At 44.7% G+C, this 18,208-nt stretch overlaps 1 protein-coding gene across 1 annotated transcript in view; it reads left to right on the top strand.

Annotated features, from left to right (window-relative positions):
* The window catches only part of LOC126238244 (cadherin-86C-like), a 333,139-nt gene that overhangs the window by 154,660 nt on the left and 160,271 nt on the right, over window positions 1–18,208 (top strand). Inside the window, exon 8 of the mRNA XM_049947781.1 lies at window positions 17,357–17,549. Within this exon, the coding sequence (XP_049803738.1) occupies window positions 17,357–17,549 (193 nt within the window). The remainder of the gene's footprint in view (window positions 1–17,356; window positions 17,550–18,208) is intronic.

An 18,208-nucleotide genomic window follows, 5' to 3' on the forward strand; every position in this document is an offset into this window, starting at 1 on the left:
AATTATGCGATTTATGCAATGAAGATGAAGAAGTGAAGCATCTGCTATTTTCGTGCTCCAGATACAACAAAAATCTTTTACCTGAGCATGGTTAAGGCAGAGGTTTCGTTTACTGCCGTTCACAAAGAAATGAAAGTTTGAATAAGTGACTGAAACCGTAATATCTAAGGCCTAAACTAGAATCTCGTGTAGGCAAATGTTTGAGAAACTTGGCATTAATAACAGCCTCACAATATACTAACTGTCTTATGAAATTTGTCGTGAAAAACCAGTCACAATACGAAAAATAACAGTAGCATCCATAAATACAACATTAGGAATAAAAGTGGCTTCCACTAACCACAATTTAGTTTTACTCTTGCACAGAACAGAAGGCAAGTATGCAGCTATAAAAATATTTAAGCACCTCCCTTGTGTCTTTAAGTGCTGCAAACAATGAAACAATTAAAAAAAGTATTTTTGCGTAACAACTTCCGCTCCATAGACGAATTTCCGAACGTATCATTTCAGTGTGTGGTTGAATTGAACTTACTAAATTTTATTGTAGATTAAGATTAAAGTAGAAATTCAGTTATTTAAACAGTCGACACGTTCTCACGTTTTCAATGAGAGAATGTATAGCACATACACTCCTGGAAATGGAAAAAAGAACACATTGACACCGGTGTGTCAGACCCACCATACTTGCTCCGGACACTGCGAGAGGGCTGTACAAGCAATGATCACACGCACGGCACAGCGGACACACCAGGAACCGCGGTGTTGGCCGTCGAATGGCGCTAGCTGCGCAGCATTTGTGCACCGCCGCCGTCAGTGTCAGCCAGTTTGCCGTGGCATACGGAGCTCCATCGCAGTCTTTAACACTGGTAGCATGCCGCGACAGCGTGGACGTGAACCGTATGTGCAGTTGACGGACTTTGAGCGAGGGCGTATAGTGGGCATGCGGGAGGCCGGGTGGACGTACCGCCGAATTGCTCAACACGTGGGGCGTGAGGTCTCCACAGTACATCGATGTTGTCGCCAATGGTCGGCGGAAGGTGCACGTGCCCGTCGACCTGGGACCGGACCGCAGCGACGCACGGATGCACGCCAAGACCGTAGGATCCTACGCAGTGCCGTAGGGGACCGCACCGCCACTTCCCAGCAAATTAGGGACACTGTTGCTCCTGGGGTATCGGCGAGGACCATTCGCAACCGTCTCCATGAAGCTGGGCTACGGTCCCGCACACCGTTAGGCCGTCTTCCGCTCACGCCCCAACATCGTGCAGCCCGCCTCCAGTGGTGTCGCGACAGGCGTGAATGGAGGGACGAATGGAGACGTGTCGTCTTCAGCGATGAGAGTCGCTTCTGCCTTGGTGCCAATGATGGTCGTATGCGTGTTTGGCGCCGTGCAGGTGAGCGCCACAATCAGGACTGCATACGACCGAGGCACACAGGGCCAACACCCGGCATCATGGTGTGGGGAGCGATCTCCTACACTGGCCGTACACCACTGGTGATCGTCGAGGGGACACTGAATAGTGCACGGTACATCCAAACCGTCATCGAACCCATCGTTCTACCATTCCTAGACCGGCAAGGGAACTTGCTGTTCCAACAGGACAATGCACGTCCGCATGTATCCCGTGCCACCCAACGTGCTCTAGAAGGTGTAAGTCAACTACCCTGGCCAGCAAGATCTCCGGATCTGTCCCCCATTGAGTATGTTTGGGACTGGATGAAGCGTCGTCTCACGCGGTCTGCACGTCCAGCACGAACGCTGGTCCAACTGAGGCGCCAGGTGGAAATGGCATGGCAAGCCGTTCCACAGGACTACATCCAGCATCTCTACGATCGCCTCCATCGGAGAATGGCAGCCTGCATTGCTGCGAAAGGTGGATATACACTGTACTAGTGCCGACATTGTGCATGCTCTGTTGCCTGTGTCTATGTGCCTGTGGTTCTGTCAGTGTGATCATGTGATGTATCTGACCCCAGGAATGTGTCAATAAAGTTTCCCCTTCCTGGGACAATGAATTCACGGTGTTCTTATTTCAATTTCCAGGAGTGTATAATCCTGTTAGCTTGTTCCACATAGTAGCGAGTTATCCCAGATACAACCACGAAACATGATACAACCGGCCAGCTAAGGGAGGGTTAAACTTCCCATTTCTACTGCAGTCTTTGGGTCAATTAATAGCACTTATGAATTGTTTGCCGTCGAGCCCCAGTTGAAAAACTGAGAGGTGGGTGGTGCATTGCGAAATATATGTACATTCTCCGTCTTTATATACCTCTATCAGTTGTTCCACAAATTTCCGTCATTTCTGACTTCGGAGCTAGCAGGTTGCCGACGTGCAGGTTGTAGCAGAAGTAGTCGCCTTCAGACACTGTATCGTTTACTGCTCATTACGTCGTGCTTCAACTACTTTCGGCGTAATATAGCAGACTGTGATTACCTGGGAGAGGAATTTCTTAAAAGCCAAGGGACGTCGACCTTTAGCTTTCAAGAAATTTCCTCTCGCAGGCGCCAGGAAATCACAGTCTGTTATTTCCGAATGCTTTCGAAACTGGCCCTTTCCCGATTCTATCCACACGATAGTCCAACAGTCTCTCGCATCCCCGGCAGCTTTTTTGTATTTTCGTGTTTCTTTTTTCCTCTTTTTTTCCCATCAGTATATTGACTGATCTGATGTTGAACAGCACTGTTTCCTCTCCTGTGCCAATCTGCTCTTGTCAGTGTAGCACTTACATTCAACGTTGTCAATTATTTGTCCTATATATTTCAGTCTCTTTCTTGTTTTAAAATGTTTGCTCCTTCTGTTTCCCACTAGCGCATCTGAAGTGATTCCTTGATGTCTTAGCACATGCGCTGTTATTTTTTCCGTTATTCTTATTATTAGTTTTCACATCATTCTTTCCTCGTCGATTCTGTGGAGAATCTCCTCATTCCTCAACGTAATTTTCAGCATCCTTTTGGAGCACCACATCTAAAACGCATATTCTGTTTCATATGGCATCAAATTTGGAGAGACCGCGAAGGTAAGCTGAAAGAAATTAAAGCTCGTATTGAAGCAAATAGACAGTCGTTTTGCGAGTGAAACAGGAAACGGAACGATTGGCAGCAGCAGGATGGAGGAGAAATGTCCTGTCATGGTATCACATTTATTTCTGCATCGTAAAGCCGTAGCAATAAATCGCCTCTGGGCTGGTATTTAAGGTACCAGCTAAATTCACATGAAAGACATAAATAAGGATGTCTAAGTTAAAATTAATGGAATGAAACTGTGTCAAGATACACTGTAAAGCTGCAGAGATATGAATGAAGACGGCTGTTTGCTCAGATACTGATACACGAATTAATTTCTTCCCCATGTTAATGGTTCAAATGGCTCTGAGCACTATGGGACTTAACTTCTGAGGTCATCAGTCCCATGGAACTTGGAACTACTTAAACGTAACTAACCTAAGGACGTCACACACATCGATGCCTGAGGCAGGATTCGAACCTGCGAATGTAGCGCCTAGAACCGCTCGGCCATCCCCTCAAGTTAATCTCTTGCCCTAACGCATGTAGAATTACAAATAACCAAACGAGGTGGCACTATAATTAAGAGACTGGACTTGCGTTACACAGAACCAGGGTGCAAATACTCGTCCAGCCGTCGCAATTTATACCATTCTTACATAAACGATCTCAGGGGTAAGGTGAGCAGCAATCTGCGACTCTTGGCTGAAGACGCTGTAGCGTACCGAAGTGTCGCAGTTGGGTGACTGTGCGAGGATATACGAATAGACAGAATTTCTAAATGTGGAAAAATCTAAGTCAATGCAAATGAGTACCCCATCAGGTCGGATTAAGGGAAGACATCGAAGCAATTCAGAGGCGTGCAAAAATTGCGAGTGTTACTAAAATGCTCCTCGAACTCAAATGGGAATCCCTGGATGAAAGTCGGCGTTATTTTTGCGAAACCGTACTGAGAAAGTTTAGAGAACAGGCATTTGCGAGAGACTACAGAACAGTTTTACTACCAGCAATCTACATCTCACGTAAGGACTGCGAAGATAAATGAAAGAAATTTATGGCTCGTACGGAACCATATAGACAGTCGTCTTTTACACGCTTCATTTGCGAGTGCGACAGGAAAAGGAATGACTGGCAGTAAGTACCCTCAGACATGCACATTATAATGGCTTGCAGAGTATGTACGTAGATGTACTTATCCAGTTGTGCAAATATAATTAATGAAATGCATGAAATAGTTTTAAGTTGCGACGTAAAGTGGAGCACGAGACCTGTGAGTATTGTGCGAGTTACTGAGCACGTCTTTTTCGCCGCTAATAATAACACTCAGCTTCATGTTAAAACTTAATTTTTATGGGTTTCTAGCACAGCCTATCATCAGCATTTCAGATAAAAGGATTTAACACAGAACATAGTGTCAAACGATATCTGTCGTAATATTGATGTTGACTGGTGCATCAAGTGACGGAATAGTCTGTATTAAGTTCTTTTGTTTTTTATTCTGGTAATGGGCTATGCTCGAAATGTATAAATGAATGAAGTTTTAACAACACACGGGACTGTTATTGGTGGCGAAAAAGAGTTGCTCATTATGCCTAAGAGACTAAAAATTGAACATATTACGGTGAAATAGATGGCTGGCCGCAAACAAAACCTCTGAAAGGCAAGTAATGCTCGCCGCTGCTGTAATGGGAGGAATCTATGCATACAGAGTGTGTCGGGTCATTGGCCGCAACCTCAGCTCCTTCTGCACGCAGTCCGGCGGTCGTCAGAGGGCAGCGACCCCTGCCACGTCAGACCGATAGCGTAATGTACGTGGGAAAACCACGAACAGGCCAGCCCTTTAAGGGAGTCAGTGGTGGGAGCGAGCCAGCTGCTAACAACGCTCACAGGGCTATTGTCGGTTCATAAAATGTGAAAAATCACTTTTATATTGACAAATGCGAAAGTATAGGAAGATATCCTCATCTCTTCTGGCACATTTGTTGTTGTGCTGTAGTCTTCTTATGAAAACTTATATTTATTTACCAAGATTGCTACGTTATTACACTAGACGATCACTACTTCCAGCAATAAAAACTGACATCTTCAGACTCGTAAAACCGGGCTGTGGTAGCTACATCGCAGAATTATTTAAACCACTCTGTCACAAGAAGAATATACACTGCTGCCCATTAAAATTGCTACAAGAAGAAATGCAGATGATAAACGGGTATTCATTGGACAAATATATTATACTAGAACTAACATGTGATTACATTTTCACGCAATTTGGATGGAAAGATCCTGAGAAATCAGTACCCAGAACAACCACCTCTGGCCGTAATAACGGCCTTGATACGCCTCGGCAATGAGTCAAAGATTGGATGGCGTGTACAGGTACAGCTGCCCATGCAGCTTCAACACGATACCGCAGTTCATCAATAGTAGTGACTGGCGTATTGTGACGAGCCAGTTGCTCGGCCACCATTGACCACACGTTTTCAATTGGTGAGAGGTCTGGAGAATGTGCTGGCCAGGTCAGCAGTCGAACATTTTCTGTATCCAGAAAGCCCGTACAAGACCTGCAACATGTGGTCGTGCATTATGCTGCTGAAATGTAGGGTTTCGCAGGGATTGAATGAAGGGTAGAGCCACGGGTCGTAACACATCTGAAATGTAACGTCCGCTGTTCAGAGTGCGAACAAGAGGTGACCGAGACGTGTAACCAATGGCACCCCATACCATCACGCCGGGTGATACACCAGTATGGCGATGACGAATACACGCTTCCGATGTGCGTTCACCGCGATGTCGCCAAACACGGATGCGACCATCATGATGCTGTAAACAGAACCTGGATTCATCCGAAAAAATGACATTTTGCCATTCGTGCACCCAGGTTCGTCGTTGAGTACACCATCGCAGGCGCTCCTGTTTGTGATGCAGCGTCAAGGGTAACCGCAGCCATGGTCTCCGAGCTGATAGTCCATGCTGCTGCACACGTCGTCGAACTGTTCGTGCAAATGGTTATTTTCTTGAAAACGTCCCCATCTGTTGACTCAGGGATCGAGACATGGCTGCACGATCCTTTACAGCCATGCGGATAAGATGCCTGTCATCTCGACTGCCAGTGATACGAGGCCGTTGGGATCCAGCACGGCGTTCCGTATTACCCTCCTGAACCCACTGATTCCATATTCTGCTAACAGTCATTAGATCTCGACCAACGCGAGCAGCAATGTCGCGATACGACAAACCGCAATCGCGATAGGCTACAATCCGACCTTTATCAAAGTCTGAAACGTGATGGTACGCATTTCTCCTCCTTGCACGAGGCATCACAACAACGTTTCACCAGGCAACGCCGGTCAACTGCTGTTTGTGTATGAGAAATCGGTTGGAAACTTTCCTCATGTCAGCACGTTGTAGGTGTCGCCACCGGCACCAACTTTGTGTGAATGCTCTGAAAAGCTAAACATTTGCATATCACAGCATCTTCTTCCTGTCGGTTAAATTTCGCGTCTGTAGCACGTCATCTTCGTGGTGCAGCAATTTTAATGGCCAGTAGTGCACAACGTGGCTAAGAAAATGTAAGTAAACAGCCTTCACTTGTGTGTGTGTTGTGGTAAATACAAACCTGGGAATGTGAACTGACAACCTAAATGTTCTACTGGGCTCAAAGCCACGTCACTTACATGAAACTGAAAAGAATCCTATGTGTGAAAATAGATCCTATTCATAAGGCAATAAATAAGTAAACCAATAATTTCACGCTCAGCAGATTTGGTCAGTGCGAATTGTATGAAGAAAAAGATAGCTGCATTAAAAAAACTGTAATGTCGACCTGTGTAAGAATGTAACTTGAAACAGACGAAAATTTCTGCACTGACATATGGCTCTGGCAAAGTAAAGAAACTGACAGAATCTACATTACGCAAAAGAAACAAAACAATCACGTATTATGAATCTCACCTGCAAGATGAACCACTGGCAGAAACAGCAACACAGCAAGACTCCGCAACAGCGAAAAAATACTGCTGAAAACTAACTACAGTTCGTTCAGAGAAGTTGGATTCATAATCTTGATGCACAATACCAATGAAACACATGACCCAACTGAAATTTCAGTTGGGAACGAACTTATAAAAGAAATTATAGACTCTAATATGAATATTCATTTAATCCAATAACACCCATGCTACAGTAAATTAACTCAGATCAAACAATATAATAATTATCAAAAACTCGACTGTCTCGAGGGTAAAGTGGACCAACAATACAAGTCTACAAAAATGAAATTAAACTTTTTACCTCATCAAATAATACCTTGTTCTTCATTGGAAAACCTTTTTTATGTCTGTATGCTATCCAGGTCATCATTCCTCTTCATAATAAATCTGCAAGTCTCATAGTTCCAAAAGTGAGTCAACGAATCCCTACCTACTGCACACCGCAGCTTTCCACTACTGACTGTCAAAGATTCTACGACTTCACGATGCTGTCATTGCAGACACAGATACCGTTGCCTAACAACTGTTTTTCTCACCACAATTCTTAAAAAATATCATTTTCCTTTACAAATAGTAACATATCCAATAACATCATCAAAAAATAGTCCTCTTACAAAAGTTCTACTTGTGACAAAGTAGTTTAAATCAATCTAATATGTAATGACATGCTCCATTCACATTAATGTGATCATCGCCTATGTTCGACGTCGACACACAGGGTGTTTATAAATGAGTATCGGGGTTTTAACGCTTTATAATATTTGTTATATTAAACTTACAGTTATAAATGATATGTCAAATGAAAGAGCAACTCAAACAGTTTTACCAAGAACCTTATAAATGTTCAATGTGAGCACCATTTGTCACACGGCACACATCAAGTCTATAGCCGAGTTCTTCCCAAACGTTGACAAGTGTGTCTTCAGTGATTGTAGCAACAGCTGCTTCAATCCGGTTTCTTAATTCAGGGAGGTCTGCTTGTAGCGGAGGCACGTACACACGATCCTTGATGAAGCTCCAAAGGAAAAAAATCGCACGGCGTTAGATCGTGTGAACGTGGAGGCCATGCAAAGCAAGCCCTGTCATTGGGCACCTTGCGGCCTACCCAGCGCTTGGCCATCTTCGCTACAACCGGTGTCTAGCGGATTGCGGCGGAAACATTGAGCGCTGCGCATGCGCACTGGTGCCAAACACAACTGTTTGAAGAATGAAATTTTCACTCTACAGCGGAGTGTGCGCTGATATGAAACTTCCTGGCAGATTAAAACTGTGTGCCGGACCGAGACTCGAACTCGGGACCTTTGCCTTTCGCGGGCGAAAGACAAAGGTCCCGAGTTCGAGTCTTCGGCAAACAGTTTTAATCTGCCAGGAAGTTTCACAACTGTTTGAGTTGCTCTTTCATTTGACATATCATTTATAACTGTAAGTTTATTGCAATAAATATTATAAAGCGTTAAAACCCCGATATTCATTTATAAACACCCTGAATAATAACAACTCACAGGTAGCAGGTGCCAGCAGGGGGGTATACAAAGAGTGTAGGGTGCGAGGGATGGGTGGGGGGAGGGGAGGGCGGAGCAGAAAACGTTGCAGTCGTTGTAATGCAGAAATGGTGCGATTTATCTAACGTCCAAAAGGACACGCTGCTTGTCGGGCCAGGGGTGGAAGCTTTCCCAAAACGGCTAAGTCCGTAAACCGTCCACGTGTTGCCGTGGTTAAAGTACACCGTGCATAGCAAAATGGCGCTATTCAAAACCGGCCCCGAGGCACTTTGGTGCGCCACGGGCCTTAGATGACGGGGTGAACTACGGCTGCGAAGATGTGGGCAAATAGACGAGCAATTCTTGAGCAGCTGACCGCCCAGATGAACCAATGAGTTACCAACAGTGTCTTCAATGACCGTTCAGTGGACGTCACAGCTTGTGGGTCTCCGAAGCGGGTGCCTGGTTTGTTCACCCTTGCTGACTGCAGCTCACTGGCGATGTGGGCTGGAATTTGCACATCAAAACGTCAACTGGACGTCTCCTGAGTTGTGATGGGTGGCCTTTTCCGATGAATCACGTTTTGTGCTCCATCGAACACATGGCATTTGGTGTGTGCGGCATGAAACGTCTACAGCAAACAGCCTACAACAATCGTTGGAAGGGTCCAGGCTGGAGGAAGGAGCATTACGGTCTGGGGAATATTTCGGTGCCATTCCCAGGATGATCTCGTCATTTTGGGATGGCACAGTCAACACAAGTATGCATCTATCCTTGGGGATCATGTCCTCCCCTGGATGCATTTGCTTCGACATTCTATGGGACCATCTCTATCGTGCTGTTCGCGCCATGGTTCCTGAACCGATAAACCTAACGCAGCTGGCCACGGTGATGAAGTCGTCATGGCTCCACATCCCTGCCAGTACCTTCCACAACTTCTTTGACTCTCTTACTACACGTCTCGCAGCGATCCGCACTGCAAGAGGTGATTATTCAGGCTTTTGATAGGTGGTCACTTTAATCTGACTGGACAGCATATCACTGCCCCCGTTTACGGATCTGAACATGGCAGTTTATATTGCCGAAACTACACTCATGCTCATAAATTAAGGATAATGCTCATACATGGTGAAACGACGCTCTGGTGAGCGGTTTGCAGGTTTAAATCACCTCGGGGTATGACCAAGCGGTGCATTTGACCTGCTGTTGTCGCACGGTGGCGCTGGCAGCAGTCCACATACGCAGAGGTGTGTTGGTGCAGGTCAGAGTACAGCGCAGCGAGTAAGTGTGCAGACGTTTTCAGACGTGCTAATGGTGACTGTGTGTTGAAAATAGCTCAAAGAACAGATATTGATGTTATGAGGGGTAGAATACTAGAGCGACTGGAGGCTTAGTGTCCTTGAAAGGGGCCTGTATGGACGTCGTGGTTTGATGGTGTGGGGTAGAATTATGATTGGTGCACGTATACCCCTGCATGTCTTTGACAGAGGAACTGTAACGGGACAGGTGTATCAGGACATCGTTTTGCATCAGTATGTCTGCCTTTTCAGGGGTGCAGTGGGTCCCACCTTCCTCCTGATGGGTGATAACGCACGGCCCCACCGAGCTGTCATCGTGGAATTGTACCTTGAAACAGAACATATCAGGCGGATGGAGTGGCCTGCCTGTTCTCCAGACCTAAACCCCATCGAGCACGTCTGGGATGTTCTCGGCCGATGTATCGCTACATGTCTTCAAACCCCTAAGACACTTCAGGAGCTCCAACAAGCACTGGTGAGAGAATGGAAGGCTATAACCCCAGCAGCTGCTCGACCACCTGATCCAGAGTATGCCAACCCGTTGTGCGGCCTGGGTACGTGTGCATGGTGATCATATCCCATATTGATGTCGGGGTACATGCGCAGGAAACAGTGGCGTTTTGTAACACATGTGTTTCGGGACGGCTTTCTCAATAACGTGGACTTACATATCTGTGCTGTGTGTGTGTTCCCTATGTGCCTATGCTATTAGCGCCAGTTTTGTGTAGTGCCACGTTATGTGGCACCACATTCTGCAATTATCCTTAATTTATGAGCATGAGTGTAGTAAGCCACTAACACGTTAACGTGGCTATCTTGGCAAATAAATAAAAATTTCATAAGAGACTACAGTACAAATTATCACCTCCTGCACCGATTGTTCACGTCAGGTAACCTCAACATTTGTTATTATTTTCAGTACGTTGAGATTGACCATTCCACCAAAAGCCTTCGTCTCTGAGTTTGCTAAATAGCGGTGATGCAACGGTTAACGTGAACGAAGAGGCTGGTTGGAATGCAAGTACTGAAACAAATTTTAATCTGCACTCATACAGTAGTTGTTCACCTTCTTAAAGTGTGACAAGTACAACTCAGACAACAACGTTACAAACCAGGTGGTCATTGCAGAAATAGTTTTAAAAGTATCGTGGGACATCTTCTTCCGGTGTAGTCCACGACTGGTAGACATCATTGGTAGCAGGAAATATGAGTAGCAATAGCGATCATCGAGTCGGTTCAAGAGTAACGTTTAAACGCTATTCTTGATGTGAAGGCTTAGGTTTTCCATTTGTGTTCTGCATAATATCAGGTGAATACCAGGATGGTATTTGAACAGGCCATGATCGCTTTCCGTCTCTGTCCTATCTATTTCTGTGATACCGCACAGTTGCTAAAGTCTAACATCCTCTCCTTTCTTTCTTCGTGCAAGTAGGGGAAAGAGGAAAGAGGAAAAGGAGTGGTGTTGGTCAGTTAAAGTAATTCGTAATGAAAGGTAATGCTGGTAGGGACTGTTTAAATGATTGACTGTGTGGGCATAATTTTTTAGTGTTCTAACAACGTTTATTTTTCGAAAGAAAAAGCAGACATAAATTATGCTAACAAGTTACTGATTGAATACCGTAAACAACTAACAAGCGGTTTATGACTACAATCGACAAGGATCCTGTGTGGCAGAAGTGAGTCAAGTACTCTGGCCCTAAATTGTGGATAACGCAATGTGAATTGATCTGACGCTGAGCAGACTTTGATTGATGATATCCAGTGTAGCTTTTCTACGTAAGTGCAGCTGAGAGAAAGTGGCGATTGGGATCTGTGTGCCCTGGCAATGCCGGAGCAGCAGTACGTTACCCAGTTCGCTTCGTGCGGCGATGTAACTTGCAGCTGGTGAGTTGTGTGCGGCGGAGGTGAGACTTGGAGGCAGCAGCTGTGAATCGATCGCGGCCACGAAAGAAATGCAAAAATCTCACGGTCTAGCGATCAGGCAAACGGATCGCAATTTATTCTCTACTAGAGCCCTGAAATCGTGGTAGATTTCAGTGTGTGACACACCTTTTCGCTGGTAGTACCAAGGACCAATTTGGCTCGCTTATACAACAGAGCGCACAAGGATACCAAACGTCAAGACTGGTAAACCAAAAACGAATAAGTGTGCCCTCGGCAAACGAGTAGTCCGAAACATTTGAAGTCACACTGTCAGTACAGTAAGAACTTCACCACAGGCTCCCCAGTCTAAACTATCCGCAAGTGAAGACAGTTTCAGGACAGGTCCTCGTCTGTAGCACACAGGTTATCTAAGCGATATTCCTGTTCCATGTCCGACCTAGGATGTCCTTATTAAAGTGCGCTATTGCTGCTTTCTACAACCAATTGTGTTTAGTCACTGCTCCATACATTACTCATTTGGAAAAACACCCTTCCAGCAACAGCATACCGATACAGGTGAAATTCACACATAGGTGTCCCGAATTACTTTTGAAAAAGTTCGGAACAGAGCCAGAAAAATCTTGATTGTCACGAAAAAGGAGGGGGAGGGGGGCAGACGGGATGTCACCATAAATGAGTGCGTCGTCTGTAGCACACAGGTTAATGTGTGTGTGTGAAATCTTATGGGACTTAACTGCTAAGGTCATCAGTCCCTAAGCTTACACACCACTTAACCTAAATTATCCTAAGGACAAACACACACACACACACACACCCATGCCCGAGGGAGGACTCGAACCTCCGCCGGGATCAGTCGCACAGTCCATGACTGCAGCGCACACAGGTTATCTAAGCGATATTCCAGTTCCATGTCCGACCTAGGATGTCCTTATTAAAGTGCGCTATTACTGCTCTGATGCGAGTTCGCAGTTCGTGGAAGTCCCGCCCGAAGAAAAAATGTAAAGGAGTTCCGCAGGACCGGGCATCAGATCTGGTCTGTACAAACCATTCCACACATTGTGCCAACTGCTGGAGGTTGCTCAGTGAATAACTACCATTGGTAAATAAGAAAAAAAAAACAGCTTTATTTGTGTGTGAACAGTATGCCGCAAACAGGACGTTTCTACGTATTCTCTTTTCTAAAATACACGTGTTTAAAAGTGCAAGGACAATTTTGGAACATACTGTATGCGCATAGGAAAGCGGCTAAGAGCGCTTGCCGCTGCATTTTTGGTAGGCTAAAACGAAGAAACTATATAGTTAGGTCCTCCTTTAATGATTTTTAACTAAGGTGAAACGTCCCCTTAGAAGAATTAATGAATTACTGTGCTGATAAACCCCTTACGTTATTTGATTTTCAGACAGCTGAGCAGAACTGAACGTACTCAGACATTTCGCTCTTTAATTATTCAGATCAACACTAAACTGACATACAATATTTTTAGCGCAACGCAATCTGACTTTCAATAATCCCTACAAAAGAATGGCCCTGACTAACAATAACCTATACCTTTCATGAATCACTTACCTCACAAAAATCTTCGTTACTCGAACTACTGCAATACAGCGAGCGCCAATACTGACAGCTAAATAAAAGATTCTAACTGCTAAAGGCACTAACTACTGATAGGCATAGTTAGCAAATGAAAGATTTTGATAGAGATCAAACAATGTATTTACCTAAATAATGTTCGAAAGTCATCATATATCTATCAGTTCATGACATCCAGTCTTACAAATTTACTCTTTCTGATGGGCACACGTCCACATCGTCCGCTCTCAAAATTCTGCCATCTCTCTCCCCACATCCACCACTGCTGGCGGCTCACCTCAAACTGCGCAACGCTACGCGCTGTTCACATTCAACTGCCCAACACTACAATAGCGAATATTTCTATAATGCCAACCAGCCACAGACTGCACACAGCACAGTCAGTGATTTTCATACAGAGCGCTACGTGGTGTTACCAAGATAAAAAGCTAAACAGTCTACTTACAAAGGTTTATTACAATATATTTCAAGTCAATCGAATTTCCACAGGCAGGAAGAATTGTTCGGGTTTATCCCGGACAGTTGTATAAAAATCTCTCCAGCATGCCTTTGTAGGCCCTCAAAACTAGGACCAACTCGGGGAAATGTGGACGTATTGCAGCCCTGGTTGGATGTGCAAAGGTGAGCGCATTGGTTCCCTTAAGAATATACGGAGAAGAAAGGAACTTTATCTCGTTTTAGCGACAGTTGCATTCCGTTTTGTAGGCAATGTGTAATGATGTGCACAAATGCAAAATCATTTGAATATTCAGCCATTTATTTGTGTGAAAGGTAAATATTTTGTACAGAAAACTACTTCACCAGCTACATACGTACGCCCGACGTTTTCGGTTTTACAGGTAGTGTCATAGCTATTAAAAATTCACAAGCACAAATTTTGAGCACTATGGCGTTAAGAATCTGTATGGGGCTATGAAAGATTATTTAATATTTATTATTCCATTTTAAAACTGCGTTATATCAAAAAGTTTTTTATTTAAATAGTAATTTTCTATTTTTTAGTCTTGTCTGTATGAAATTTTTCAGTTGATTTCAAAAATTTTTATGAGATTACAGCAGGACTTGTGGTAATCTTCAGAATTATTTCAGTTTCTCTTCAAATGAGTCAACCAATATATTGCTTCTCATAGACATACCTCGCGAGAATACGACTAATGTAAAAACTAGAAAGAATCGAGTTCACAGGTAAGCTTAGCTGCAATGGTCCTTAAGTGCGAAATATTAGCGACTGCAACAAGGAAATAGCAGTGGTACATAAAATAGCAGTGGTACACCAAGTGCCTACTCTCCGTCACACACCAGAAAAAAATTATTTAATACCACATTGTTTTCCAGTTCTGAGCTAAGTTGAAAGTTTCAAGTCTATAGCTTATCGGGAAGTTAGTTTAAAATCAGTTGCAAAGTTTGTACCGAACAGACAGACCGACTGAAAAACAAAGTCCCCTCCGCCACTCAACAGACTCGAAAGAGAATTAATATTGCAGTGTCCAGTGTCCAGTTCTTACACCAAATACTTACTCTCCGCCACACACCAGAAAAGAAAGCGAGTTAATATTGCATTGTCATCCAGTTCTGAGTTACGTTGAAAGTTTCAAGTCCTTAGCTTATCGGGAAGTTAGTTTAAAATTAATTGCAAAATTGGAGCCGAACAGACAGTACCCTCCGCCACACATCAGAGTCGAAAGCTAGTTGATATTACAGTATCACTCATTTCTGAGCTATGTTGAAAGCTTAAAGTCTCTAGCTTCACGGGAAACTAGTTTAAAATCAATTGAAAAATTTGTACCGAAAAAACAAACAAGAAACAGACCTAATGAAAACGTGTTAAAAAGTGATTGTTCATTTATATGTACACAAATTTACAGTGCATCACCAGATATTAAACTTTTAAACCAACCACAAATTGATATTTAATGTCGCGAGTACGAAAGTTTGTATTTCAGTAAGAAAATATACACATATTGAATGTACTTTATTTTTAAAAATATACGAGGGCAGTTCAATAAGTAATGCAACACATTTTTTTTCTCGGCCAATTTTGGTTGAAAAAACCGGAAATTTCTTGTGGAATATTTTCAAACATTCCCGCTTCGTCTCGTGTAGTTTCATTGACTTCCGACAGGTGGCAGCGCTGTACAGAGCTGTTAAAATGGCGTCTGTAACGGATGTGCGTTGCAAACAACGGGCAGTGATCGAGTTTCTTTTGGCGGAAAACCAGGGCATCTCAGATGTTCATAGGCGCTTGCAGAATGTCTACGGTGATCTGGCAGTGGACAGAAGCACGGTGAGTCGTTGGGCAAAGCGTGTGTCATCATCGCCGCAAGGTCAAGCAAGACTGTCTGATCTCCCGCGTGCGGGCCGGCCGTGCACAGCTGTGACTCCTGCAATGGCGGAGCGTGCGGACACACTCGTTCGAGATGATCGACGGATCACCATCAAACAACTCAGCGCTCAACTTGACATCTCTGTTGGTAGTGCTGTCACAATTGTTCACCAGTTGGGATATTCAAAGGTTTGTTCCCGCTGGGTCCCTCGTTGTCTAACCGAACACCATAAAGAGCAAAGGAGAACCATGTGTGCGGAATTGCTTGCTCGTCATATGGCTGAGGGTGACAACTTCTTGTCAAAGATTGTTACAGGCGATGAAACATGGGTTCATCACTTCGAACCTGAAACAAAACGGCAATCAATGGAGTGGCGCCACACCCACTCCCCTACCAAGAAAAAGTTTAAAGCCATACCCTCAGCCGGTAAAGTCATGGTTACAGTCTTCTGGGACGCTGAAGGGGTTATTCTGTTCGATGTCCTTCCCCATCGTCAGACGATCAACTCTGAAGTGTATTGTGCTACTCTTCAGAAATTGAAGAAACGACTTCAGCGTGTTCGTAGGCACAAAAATCTGAACGAACTTCTCTTTCCTCATGACAACGCAAGACCTCACACAAGTCTTTGCACCCGAGAGGAGCTCACAAAACTTCAGTGGACTGTTCATCCTCATGCACCCTACAGCCCCGATCTCGCACCGTCGGATTTCCATATGTTTGGCCCAATGAAGGACGCAATCCGTGGGAGGCACTACGCGGATGATGAAGAAGTTATTGATGCAGTACGACGTTGGCTCCGACATCGACCAGTGGAATGGTACCGTGCAGGCATACAGGCCCTCATTTCAAGGTGGCGTAAGGCCGTAGCATTGAATGGAGATTACGTTGAAAAATAGTGTTGTGTAGCTAAAAGATTGGGGAATAACCTGGTGTATTTCAATGCTGAATAAAACAACCCCTGTTTCAGAAAAAAAATGTGTTGCATTACTTATTGAACTGCCCTCGTACTTTTTACTCACGTCTCCTTGATAATAAGATACTTTATTTGTCTCTAAAAGAGTTGTCAGCCCTAGTCATGTTTCATGTATAGCCGAAAAGGCTGAAGAATGTATAAATAAAATCGCTCAAATCCGGTGAATAAGTGATAACGTCATATAACGTCCGCAACCGACGGAGACACGTTTCGATCGGTTGTCTCACACTGAATGAAACCACTCCAACACGGTGAGTCAGTGAAAACATTCATGTAGCTGACGTGGCCGCTGAGACCAGTTTCATTCGGGTGTTTCATTCGACTGAAAAAACCAACTGAACGAAAAAACAAACGACTGACCAATTGATTGCTAAAAGCAGTCGATTGTCGCCGCGCGGGGTAGCTGTGCGGTCAATGGCGTCATGTCACGGTTCGCGCGGCTCTCTCCCGTCGGAGGTTCGAGTCCTCCCTAGGGCATGGGTCTGTTTGTTGTCCTTAGCGTAAGTTAGTTTAGGTTAGATTAAGTAGTGCGTAAGCCTAGGGACCGATGACCTCAGCAGTTTGGTCCCATAGCCCTTTACGCAAATTTCCAAACTTTGCAGTCGATTGTCACATCACTAGTACTGATGCAGTACGTGAATCAAACTTGAGGTTGTTGGCTACAAAATGACATACCTACCGATTCTATAAGTTATCTCAATAAATTTCTATATCGTTCCAAAGTTGTAAAGTCCTTTTTGACTCACCTTGTGCTTGATTCGGGCCGCAGTTTGACGACCACTGACATGGAGAATTTCGCATGCCGCCAGGTGAGGTCCGCCTGCAGAAGCCGCTGCGGGAGCTGTTGTCGGTGACGCACGCACACCAGCCCATTGTGCTGACCGTGGTGGCCGAGGAGGTGAAGACCGACATCCAGGAGCCGCCGGCGCTGTCCGCCACCGCGGAGATAGCCCTGCTGCTTTCACCACCCGAGAACTCGCCCCCGTACTTCGAGACCACGAGGTTCGCTGATTGTCACTGTCCCACTTAACCACAAGCTTTCATGTCTGCATTTTGATCTCTTGTAATACCTATGAGATACAGTTATTCACTTATTTTTCCTTTATTGTCATTTCATTCCACTGCTCCTGGGCGGCACGACGAGCACAAATAAAAACGGCGTTCACAGTACGAGACGACCACACCGAGCACACACAGCACTGATGTGACATACACGGCGAGCACCAAAACACAACAAAGTAACTGCAGTAAAATTTGAAGGGCCTGCCAAGGGGGAGGGGGTGTATTCACTTTTTCACGCACCCATTTATTTGTTTTGTCACCTTTAGTCTAAATGGGAAGATACACACAATCTGACCAAACGTATTCGGATCCTCCTATGAAACACGAAGTGACCATTGTACGAGGATCGTTCAATAAGCACCATGACACATTTTTTTTCTCGATCAGTTACAGTTAGAAAATGCAGAATTTGTTGTGAGACATCGAGGAACATTCTCGCTTCAGCTCCAGTAATATAATGAAGTTGCGATAGGTAGCGGCGCTATACGTAGCCTTCAAAATGGCTTATGTAACGGAGGAGCGTTCCACGCAGCGAGTTGTCATTGAGTTTCTTCTGGCAGAAGACCAGAGCGTCGCAGATATTCATAGGTGCTTGCAGA

Source organism: Schistocerca nitens, chromosome 1, assembly GCF_023898315.1.
Source record: "Schistocerca nitens isolate TAMUIC-IGC-003100 chromosome 1, iqSchNite1.1, whole genome shotgun sequence".
Lineage (NCBI taxonomy): Eukaryota > Metazoa > Arthropoda > Insecta > Orthoptera > Acrididae > Schistocerca > Schistocerca nitens.